At 60.1% G+C, this 10,760-nt stretch overlaps 2 protein-coding genes across 2 annotated transcripts; one reads left to right on the plus strand and one right to left on the minus strand.

Moving 5' to 3' along the window:
* The first annotated feature begins 18 nt into the window (after positions 1-18).
* On the plus strand, positions 19-5,627 carry C8Q71DRAFT_754139 (uncharacterized protein). Its single transcript, XM_047923473.1, has 17 exons — positions 19-384; positions 441-458; positions 506-736; positions 787-1,273; positions 1,324-1,344; positions 1,396-2,112; positions 2,169-2,530; positions 2,587-2,778; positions 2,833-2,929; positions 2,981-2,998; positions 3,050-3,190; positions 3,244-3,715; positions 3,772-4,067; positions 4,125-4,556; positions 4,620-4,732; positions 4,788-4,976; positions 5,136-5,627. The coding sequence occupies exons 1-17, from the start codon at positions 302-304 to the stop codon at positions 5,314-5,316; spliced, it is 4,050 nt and encodes a 1,349-aa protein (XP_047779760.1). The 5' UTR covers positions 19-301; the 3' UTR covers positions 5,317-5,627.
* Positions 5,628-5,637: 10 nt separating this feature from the next.
* C8Q71DRAFT_754142 (uncharacterized protein) lies at positions 5,638-6,817 on the minus strand. The gene is made up of 2 exons (XM_047923474.1): positions 6,508-6,817; positions 5,638-6,399 (listed from the first exon to the last, which is right to left on the minus strand). The coding sequence occupies exons 1-2, from the start codon at positions 6,766-6,768 to the stop codon at positions 6,079-6,081; spliced, it is 582 nt and encodes a 193-aa protein (XP_047779761.1). The 5' UTR covers positions 6,769-6,817; the 3' UTR covers positions 5,638-6,078.
* Between the last annotated feature and the right edge of the window lie 3,943 nt (positions 6,818-10,760).

Here is a 10,760-nt window from a genome sequence, read left to right on the forward strand (position 1 = left end):
TCAGGGCCCGGGCGTCTGCCACGCGAGCACAAGTCCTGCCGTCATTTGCAAATCTGGACGGACCACGACTTGCTGCACTCGCCTTTCCTGTCCTGCACGACGACGACCTCCTTCGACCTTCACGATCTTCTTGCTAGGCGGGGCCTTGATTGGCGCACATTCGTGCTCGTTGCTGCTTCACTACTTATCCTCTGAATCTGGCATCGGAGCATCGAGATTGGACCGCGTGATTCATAGGCTGTAATACGGCCTGCTCTGGACGAGGACGACTTGAGACTTGTCGACCTTCGGATCCCATACCATGTCAAGACGCAGCTATGCTGGCTCAGTCCACCATGAACGGAGGGGATCGAAGTTCCGTGTGTCCGATGAGGACCTAATGAAGTGCGTGGTGCTACTGCATAGTGCGGAGCACAAGCTGAAGGACTGACTTGTTCTAGCTATGTGTTCCGTGTCGCGTAAGGTTCTCTTAGCACTGCCTCGGTTTCGACTGACACCCTCGCAGATATCTGAGCTATCAGCTGCAGCCAAAGCCTGTAGAGGTTCATGCCGAGGAGGAAGCGAAGACCTCAGATTACTCCGCTCGAATACAGGGAGCCCTTCACAACTCCATCTTCTCTATTGGCGATCTCTTTAAGGACCTTCGGGATGGTCAGAAGTCCGTAAAGTTTCCAAAGGATCTGCTGAAGGTGCTGGAGCAGAAGCTGCAGAATATTGCGATGGGCAAGGACCCGGCGTGCGTGGTAGTCTTGATACGTCGACTTCGTCACATTGAGCTCCTTGCAGATACTCTGACCAGCTCACGCGGAGAACTATGGCTGTCTTCTACGGGCAAGTGAAGGACGAAAACTTTAGACGACAAATGAAGGAGAATCGCAAGATCGAAGAGCTCATCCTTATGTTTGCAACGAACGCTACGAACGTCCTGAAGAAGGAGCCTTCCTTGGCAGGCGATGGATGGAAACTCGAAGTGAACAACCACATCGCTTACTTCATTCGCCTGCTGAGGGAATGCATGCGGCAAGTCAGCCATGTGCCACCAGAATTAACGGCGCGGCTGGATATGTACGCAGCGAAGCTCACGCCATCACAAGCTCCCAGCGACTCTGGTTACGACTCGTCTTCAACGCGTGATTCCATGGTATCCCCAAAGCGGGTCAGCCAGAACATCTCCGACATGCCATTACTCTTGACTGCCGCACACCTGTTCAAGTTGCCGGAGTCCGCAATACAACAAGAGATGCAAGAGCTCGGCAAGTACTGTACTCCGAAGGCAAGCTATCCGTTCATGCGCTGTTACACATTCGGTTTACCCTCTCTTAGGCTGCTCTCACAGATCTGAAGGTACCCGGGATTATTCCATCTCGCTGAACGTCCTTACTGATAGACTGTCAGACATGTCTCAAGAACATCAATGCCGGTGCGGCTTTCCCTGGTCGCCGCGAAGACTTCGAGAGCGAGGCAGCCTGGCAATACTGGCGAACACTCGAGACATCTCACCTCTCGCAACTCATGCTTGTCATGGTACAGATCAACCCCGAGATTGCGAAGGGTCCTTCCTCAACACCTCCCCCCTCCGCCGGCCCGAATGGGCGGCCAGGATCCATTTACTCACAACGGTCTACCAGGCCAGACTCCTTCTATGCTGCAGGCACGTCACAACGACATGCGTCGATCAGCAGCAGGCATTCCCTGCACCACTCCAACAGCATCACCGCCGACGACTTCGGCAATATCGGCGAGGAGGTAGATGGCGACGAAGACATCCCCGTCGGGCACCACTTCACCTTCATCCCGCCGAACCCGCGCAAGTATTACAAGCGGCTGCTGGAGCACTGTCTCCTCGCGGACCTCGAGGCGATGCTCAGCCCGTCGGTAGGTGACGACGACGAGGTCTCGCTGGGGATCCTCTCGGGGACACACATCGAGCTAATCAACGAGGTCGCGCTGCGGTGGCGGATAGGCCAGCCGTATCGCGTGACGTGCTTCCTGGACCTCGTGAGGCAGTTCTATGAGCGGAATGAGGTGCCGCTGGAGTGCATCCCCGAGGCGCTGCAGAACATCCAGAAGGTCCTCAGCGAGGTCGAGCTGGAGAAGTGGCCTATGCAAGATGTAGGCATCACCGTCTCATGAGAACCGACTGTTGTATTGATGATCCTCCGTAACAGCATGACTACCTCGCTCAGGTTTATGGCAGCCTCTTCAGCATATTCCTCTCTTCCCTCTACCACGCCATGGAAGCCATCCCGAACTTGAAACAGTCTGAGGTGGCGCCGTACATCCACATCCTTGAGGTAGTTCGCGCAAGTGGGTTGCTCGAGAAGTACGATGTCGATGTCGCCGCTCGGATCGCCGACGTCCAAGAACAGGTGCGGACCGTGGCCGCGCGCTACTACGGGCAGAAGCGGGAAGAGCTGCACGCAACACCAGGTGTGAACAAGGCGCTTCCACATCTGCTAATGACAGATGAGATCGAGAAGGCCGCGAAGTTGCTGGACAAGCGGTTCCCTGAGCCTCTACTCGGGTACGCGTGCGTGTCTGTTGCTATCGCCGGGATGGGATTGGCCTGACACTTTGCTGCTGCAGTCAATTGGACATCGTGTCATTAGTGGTCGATATCCAGGTGCCGCACTTTATCATGGATCTGGACGACTCGCGGAAACGACTGTTCGAAGACTCCATGAATGGGCCGACACCTGACGTCCCGATCCAGGACATCTTCGCGCTTTATCGACGTACGAAGACGTTGTTGGCCATGCACAAGGCGTTCGTGCCGAAGTGAGTAATTTGGAAGTTTCATGAGGTACGCTGGCAGTGAACGCTCTTCTGCAGTGGGGAAATCCAGTTCGACCTCGGGGGCTTCTTCCAGCCGTACGTACAGCAATGGCTTGTCAATACCGATAACAAGACAGCCCAGTGGGTCCAAGCTGTAAGCACCGCCCCAATCGCGCATGAACTCTGTGCTCATATGGTGTTCTAGGCTATTGATGCGGATAAAGTGTGGTTTCATATGCAGATTGGGTGTACACAGCTAACTTCGTCGTGACAGTTCCAACCAGAAGGCTCAGAAGGGCACAGTTCGTCGATTATTGATCTCTTCGACTCCTTGCGGAGTCCGATCACTTTCCTCGAGGAGTTGGAATGGTCGGACGAATACCAGGAGGCGAGGTTCTTCACGAGCTTGTCAAAGGTAAGGCGAGAGCGCGGAATTCTGGCGGCTTGACGGCTAAACCCTACGCATAGACCATCAGCAAGGCTATCGACCAGTACTGCCGAAGCGTCGAGGAGCTCTTCATGACGGAGATGTTCCCACGGCCGACCGACCACCTTCAGCCGCAAAAGTCATCCGCCTGGCTCGAGAGGGCCAGGCAGCTCGCGGCCGTCGGGGAGAAGAAGGTCGAGGCGTTCACGTTCCAGCCCGAGTCATGCGTGAAGCTGAACAACGTCGAGGCCGCGCGAAGACTGCTAGACCAGATGTACGTGCAGATGCAGGCGGACAAGAAGGCGGAGGTCCTGCAGCAGGTGCCGCCCGTGCCAGAGAAGGCGGAGCGGACTGATCGCTTCCTGTTCACGGCGAAGATCTGCATCGCGGAGGGCTTGGTTCCTCTGGACACGAGCCCCTCGTCGAAGCTGGACACCTTCGTCACCCTGAGCGATGAGCAGGGCCACCGGCTGGCGAAAACGCGGACTATCTACGAGACGCTTAGTCCCCGATGTGCGTTCATTTTCTCTACTTAAGCTTTCACAGATGATTGAAATGAACCTTCTCAGGGGACGAAACGTTCGACATCTCAGTGGAGAAGCCGCTCTGGCTCATGGTCAGCGTTCGCGACCGTGCGCTAGTTGGCAAGCATGACACCGTCGGGCGAGCCTACATATGCCTCGACCCGCGGCGATACGGCGACTTCCTGACCCATGACCAATGGATGGATCTGGACAGCACAGGGCGGATATTGCTGCGTATCAGCATGGAGGGCGAGAAGGACGACCTGCAGTTCTACTTTGGGCGTGCCTTCCGGTCACTCAAGCGTGCGGAGAGTGACATGGTCCGGGTCTTCATTGACAAGGTCAGTAGTGCGCTATCTATGCAATCGCGACGCGCTGAATGAAGCTCCGGACCGCAGGTCTCGCCCTTCATCCGGCAATGCCTGTCGCGGACGGTGCTCAAGACGCTCGTCAAGTCTGCGAGCGGGAGCATCGACTACAACAAGGCGCTGGGGAACGTGACGGCGCTGTTCGGGCAGGCGCTGGGGCAGAACAACGCGGAGGTGATGATCCCGCTGCCGCAGTCGGAGAAGCCGCGCATCAGGCCTGAGGCGCTGACGGACATGGAGATCGAGCAGGCGATCGCGCCGCTGTTCGACTATCTGGACGCGATCCTGCCGACGTTCAACACGTATCTGAGCGAGAGCACGAAGGAGATGGTGATGACGCGCGTGTGGAAGGAGATCCTGAACGTGATCGAGGGCCTGCTCATCCCGCCGCTGTCGGACATCTCGAGCGACATGAAGCCGCTCTCGGACAAGGAGGTCGATATCGTGTTCAAGTGGCTCAAGGTGCGTGCGCGGTTGTGTGGGAGTGCGGGCTGTGTGGGTAGGGCACTGACACGGTCCGCGCAGTTCTTGCGAGATTACTTCTACGCGGGCGGAGAGGGGCCTGTGCCCCTGGAATCGCTCCAGAACCAGAAGTACCGCGACGTGCTGTCCATCCGGCTCTACTACGACTGGCACACGTGCGTCCCGCCGCTCACAGAGTCCCGCTAACGCACTGACGGTACGTGCGCGCAGCGACGCGCTGATGGAGGAGTGCGTGCGGATGATGCAGCAGAGCCTGCGCGCGTCGCCGGCGGTGAAGAAGCGCGCCAAGTCGGTGTACCAGCAGCGCAACCTCGGGACGATCAAGAAGCGCAAGAAGGAGAAGCAGGAGGAGAAGGAGGTCAACAACGGCGAGACCATCCTGCGGATCCTCCGCATGCGGTACGTCCCCTGCCCTCCCCGCCCCTCCCTCCCGCACTAACCGCGCCCCCCTTTCTCCCTCCCCTTCCCCGTTCTATCTGCCCCCTTTCCAACCGCTCCCATCGTACGCTCCCGGCGATTACGTACACTCGTCGCTTTGGCGCTCGCACGCGCGGACAGGCCGGGCACGTCGGACTTCATCGCACAGCAGCTGCACGCGATGACGAGCCTGCAGGCGGAGCGCGAGGCGCAGGAGCAGGAGGCCGCGCGGCGCAAGGCGGCGCGCCCGCGCCAGGGCCAGCACCCGTCCGTGCCCGCGATCCCGCCGTTGCCGCCGCTCCCGCCCAAGTCGCCTGTGTAGGCCGCGCGCGGGGACGAGGACGAGGGGCGAGGGGTGGGGAGGGGGACTGGACTGATACCTTGCATAGTCTAAGTATACCAGAGACTTTTGTTGCGCTTGTGTTGGTTTTTCTTGTTCGTGTGCATACCTACCTACCTATTTGTTAGTCGTGCTGATGTTGCTGCTGCTTCGGTCCCTTTTTTATGCAAGCTCTTTTTCTGGCTCGGATGCTCGTATATCTGTGCTGCGTGATGCGCAATGGGACTGGCTAGTTTTGCGGGCGTGCGCTCGAGGCTTTCCTAGGTCTCACTCGAAATCAAAGCAGTCCGACGACACAGATTATCCAGGAGAGGATGAGAAGATCATTTCTCCAGCAAATACATGCGTAGACTAGCGATAAGGATATAAGCATGTACAGCTCCTACAGCCAGCCACCAGCCAGCAGTTCCCGAGCAAGCAGACAAAACGTCCGTTCCGCATCCACTCAACTACTAATGCGATTCTACGTAAGCTAGGGTATAGAAATACAAGATCAGACGGTACGATAGCGTTGGCCAGTTCTGGATATATAGGGCGGTGCGACGAAGGCAGGGGCTACAGCGAAGAGCTCTGCGTGCTATTTTTACAACCGGCGCGACGATGCAGGGAAGCACAGACATGGAGGCGTTCATGCGCTCCGGATCGGGAGGGGATCGTCATCGCCGGGGGCCGCGATGGATCGCGTGGGTGGCGCGGGGCGCGCGTGGCGGGGCCGAGTGCGAGAGAGGCGATGAGATGCCTGCCCTAGAAGCAGGGCGCCGGGGCGGGCTCCTCCTCCTCGGATATGGACGAGAGCGAAGAGTGGCGGGAGCGAGGCTCCGCGTGGGTGCGCCGCAGCACGGGCGGAGGCGCGGTGTTGAGCGCGGGCGGGCGCGCGGGGGAGGTGCTCGAGCGCGGGGAGGCGGTGTAGATGATGTAGGGCTCGGCGTCGGGGGCGGCGGGGGTGTACGCGGGGGCGCAGGGGAAGGAGGGGTACGGCGCGGGCGCGAGCGGGTCCTCGTAGTCATCGTCGGCGTCTGCGGCGGCGAGGATGTCGACCCACGAGTATGTGATCGGCGCTAGTGCCTGCAGGGGGACGTCAGCGGCTGCGCAGTGCGGTGGCGTCACGGACGACGGTCGTCGCGAAGGCGCGGCGGGAAGCGAGGCAGGGAGGAGTAGGGAAGGGTCGCGTACCTTTGCCTCTGGGCCCGCAGCAGAGTCGATCCACTCTGCGATGCGGCGCGTCCACTCGCGGCGGCGGAGGAACTCGACGCGCTGTCTGCGCTGCTGGAGGGACTCGACGAACTTGGTCTGGCGGCCCTTGGCGGCGTCGTGTGCCTGGGACGCGAGATAGAGGTCGATCGGGGCTGCATCGGGCGTCCAGGGCAGGCTAGGGGGCGGGAGCTTTGAGGACGAGGGCGTGGCCGACGCGAGCTGGCGCGGGAGGGCAGACATGGAGGGCGCGGTCGTCGGGTGGTGCAGCGGCGAGGGTGGGCTGCGCGGCGGGCGGGGGCAGGGCGGGTCGCGGGGCCATTGCTGGGCTTTATAGGGCTTGCGGGGATGTGGCAGAAGTCTGAGTCAGAAGGAGACAGGCTGACGGCATACCTGGAACCGCGCGGGTGGCTCGCGGTCCTGCGTACACACCCCGCTGACGCTCGGCCTGACGCAGCCCAGGCCCAGGACGCGGGTGCATCGCCCGATCCGGCACCCGGCCCACCCCCGCCTCCAGTCCCGCGCGATGCCCATTTCCGGCCCCCTCCCGGCACCCGGCCGCGCGTTGCCGCCGGCGGCCCCGCGCGGGACCTCCTCCACAGGCCAATCGCCGCGCCCGCCGTCGCCCGCCTCACCGCCCCCAGGGCGCGAGCGCCGGCCACGTGCCCCCGCTGCCCAATCAGCAGCGCGCCCGGGGCCGTGCCGCAGCGACCGCGTACGTACGGCGCACCGGCAGACGGGCGCGGGCCGCCACCGCAATCGCACAGAGCACCGACGGTATTTTTGGACGCGCCCCGGATCGACGTCTGCTCCCTGTGGCGGACGGCCCATGGGTGCGGCGAGATAGCCATCGATCCTGCAGGGCCTGGACGGTCGCAGTCCACGCGTGAACGGGTATGTAAGGTGCGTGAGGATACGCACGTTGCGCGGCCTCTCGCGCTGCGGCCGTCTGTCATATCCCCCCGGATATCCGTCGTGATCCTGTCCGCCCCGGCCTGGTTACCTCGCATGCCCGTGCCTGTACACGCCGCCACCGCGCCCCGGCCCCCGATCGGGTTTGGGAGTGGCGTGCTGATGGACAGCCCGCGCCCGACGTAAAGGCTAAAGCCAGTTGTCCGAGGGGAGCGCACTCAGCGGGAGTGGATGCCGTCAGAATGGACAGTAGGGTCCACCGGACACACCGACACGGTCCACATCGTGTCTCGCCGCACCGCGACCTCCCAGGATCCCAAGCCCCATCGACGCCATGCCCTAGCCTATCGGGCCCGCAGGGCAGCAACGCGCCGTCGTATCGGGTGTGGCGGCGAGCGGTGTGATAATCCCGGCCCACTTACGGTAGGACAGCAGACTCGTGGCGGGCTCGAGTAACCCGCGGCCGATCGACCCAACTCACACTCCGAATTGCCGCATGGGGATCCCGGTCGCGTTCCCGTCCACACGACCAGCCTCCGCCTCCCCGCGACGTCTATTGGCCAAGGCGGCCAAGTCGGCTCGGGGACTGTTCGCATTTGCATTTGCATTGCCAAGTTTGCAGTGAGTGAGATCCATGATTCGGATGGACGCGCTCATTAGTACTCACCTACGCGAACGGCGACGCACTACGCCTGCCATAACGAGCAGAGGAACCGCGGTCCAGGGGCTCGTGGGTGTTTCAGCGCGACCAGCAGGGTGTCGGACGGAGGTGGGGGCCGCGTTGCTGTGTCGCGCGTAACCGGCGTCGTTCTGACAATGTTCAGTTGCTCAGAAGGTCGTGTTGTCTGTTGTCTGTTGTGTCGCGAAGAAGCGCCCGCACGCGGTCACGGGGCGTGGCGCGTCGCGCCTACGCGTCCCCAGCCCAGTGTGAAAACCCTAGCCTACACTCAACTACCAGCCTCTACTACGACACTTCTTCAATTTGCAGAGCGCTTTACGGGTACTTCCCCCCCCCAAAGCTTCGGCTCTTGGCTCTCTGAGCTCGCTCAGGCTGCATCGTCATAGTGCCGGCGAACCCAGCGACCGCAACACCTTAGCCCGATCGTCCATTCCTCTGCCGAACAGTGGCTCATCAAGCTGTTGCAGATTGCTGCTGCAGATTTTCCTCAAAATGACGTCGTGCGGCAGGGTCGAAGTGACCCGAAGAGCGGGTATTTCGGTCGAAGATAAGTTACGTTACAGGAGGGGGGCGGCGTCTACAACGATGCAATTTGAAGTGGACCGTCTTCTCGGACGCAACAGCAACCACATCCGGCTCTTGTATGTTCGTCGCGGCCAAGACCTGTCGGAGGGAGATCGTACGACGATGTCGCGCTCCAGGTGGCGGAGCTGGTTCTGGCGTCGACTGGTGGGACACAGGTAGCAGTCACGAAGTCAGATACTGCGCTCGCAGTCGATTTGGTGGAAAACATTCAGTCTATGCCGTGCAACCGTTCAGGACGACGATACAACAGGGATGGCGGAAGTAATCGCGTGCAGCTTGAATCCCCATGTTCAGATCAGGTTGCGCAGTTCAGGCGGTACATACAGTATGCTTCTGCCGGCAAAGTCGTGCCATGCTCCTCGCCAGAGCGCGCTGAGCCGAGGCTACGAGAGGGAGCATGGGCGAGTCGACGAGCTGAGCTACTGTTGCAACGTCGGCGCGCCGTCCGAGTCGCTATCCCAACTAGAGCGCGCTCGGATGGTGGGCTCCGCTCTCTGCGCGTCGACATTAGCGACGCATCTCGTAGCGCGAGGAGGAACCCATGGGTAGGATGGATCCGGGTGTGCACCGCAACATGTGTGCGATCCCAGGGACATGAGTTGAGGTGTACAACTCACCTCTACCCGTCCGCAACATGATCCATCTGTCGATGGGAGTAGGTGGGAGACGATCGCTCACGCTCTGCCCGACTTAGGGGCCGTCGCGCTTCGCGGAAGATGTATGCACGAAGTGCAGCGTTTCCTTCCAAGTCCAGCTCGTCGTAGAAAGCATGGCACGCCAACCATGGAGACCCGGAAGCCGGTGACGGGATCTGGCGTTGAGCGTTGAATGTCAAGGTAGCGAGGAGACTGGCGACACGGAGTCGGTGTGAGGCGCTGCGATGCACACGAGACTGAGGAGGATGGGAGCTGTCATCCAGGAGCATCCCCGCGCGCATTGCAGACCCACTCAGACTGTCAACCGAACAGCGGAGGTTACCTGAAGGTACACGCAAGTCAGTCCCGACTCTCAGCACTGATGACTGCAGTAAGTATTGCCATCGGTGGGCCGGCGGCAACTCACCGGGGCTGTTCATTGACCAGCGGGGATACAACAAGGATCGCGGAAACAATCGCATGCACTTGCGGGGCTCCGGACTGTCCCGTTCATATCGGATCGAACAGCAGAAATGGTTTTGCCAGTGAGCTGAGTGAAGTTCCTGCAAGACATCGTGCTGAAATCCTGTGGCAGAGGGGGTGACTGTGGCAGAGAGGACTGTGGCAGAGAGGTCGATAGCAGACTTTTGATGTCTCTGCGGCGCCCAGGCTCTCGATAGTGTAGCAATGGTGTCAATGTAAGTGAAGATACTAGGCTCTGCATGTCAGGCTGGCCGCTGGCACCGCGGGCAAACCAGGTTTTTCGGCCTCCGAAGATTGCTCACAACATCGGTCCCTTATGGGAACCTATTCGGAGAGCTTGACTGACTCCGAAAATGCCCCCACATTATTCATGTTCGTAGCATGTTCGCCGAAAACACGCATTTTCGGCCTCCGAACATGCTGAAACGCATCATGTTCGGAGCATGTTCTGACAACATTCTGAGTCCGAATAGGTTCCCATGGGGGACCGATGTTAATAGCAATCTTAGGAGTCCGCAAAACCTGGTTTGCCCGCGGTGTGGGTGAAAGTGTTCAGGTTCGCGCGCTTCACATGGCATCAACCAGATCTCGATCCTCCCGTGGTAACTTACTTATTTCGGCCACAACTCGTGCCAAACTCACGCCCCTACTACAAGTGGAGCTGTCGTTCGCCGCCGCCATCCCAGTCGACGTGCTTTACAACCTAACTTGCATCAGCCCTGTTACGCGACTGTCCTAGGCATCGTGACATCGTCCGGCTACAAGCAACCGTGCGGCCCACGCTTGAGCATGGGACGCAAGACGGTTGTTCTCGCCAGCTCTTTGATACTAGTAGGTCACAGGAACAGTGCTTGAGCCCACTATCGGATTTCTCGGACCTCTGTACGTTTCTCCTCAGGCTCCCAGGTCTACGTCGCGAAGCATTCGACGTATCACGCACT

Source organism: Rhodofomes roseus, assembly GCF_022264815.1.
Source record: "Rhodofomes roseus strain CIRM-BRFM 1785 chromosome Unknown C8Q71scaffold_8, whole genome shotgun sequence".
Taxonomy (NCBI): Eukaryota; Fungi; Basidiomycota; class Agaricomycetes; order Polyporales; family Fomitopsidaceae; genus Rhodofomes; species Rhodofomes roseus.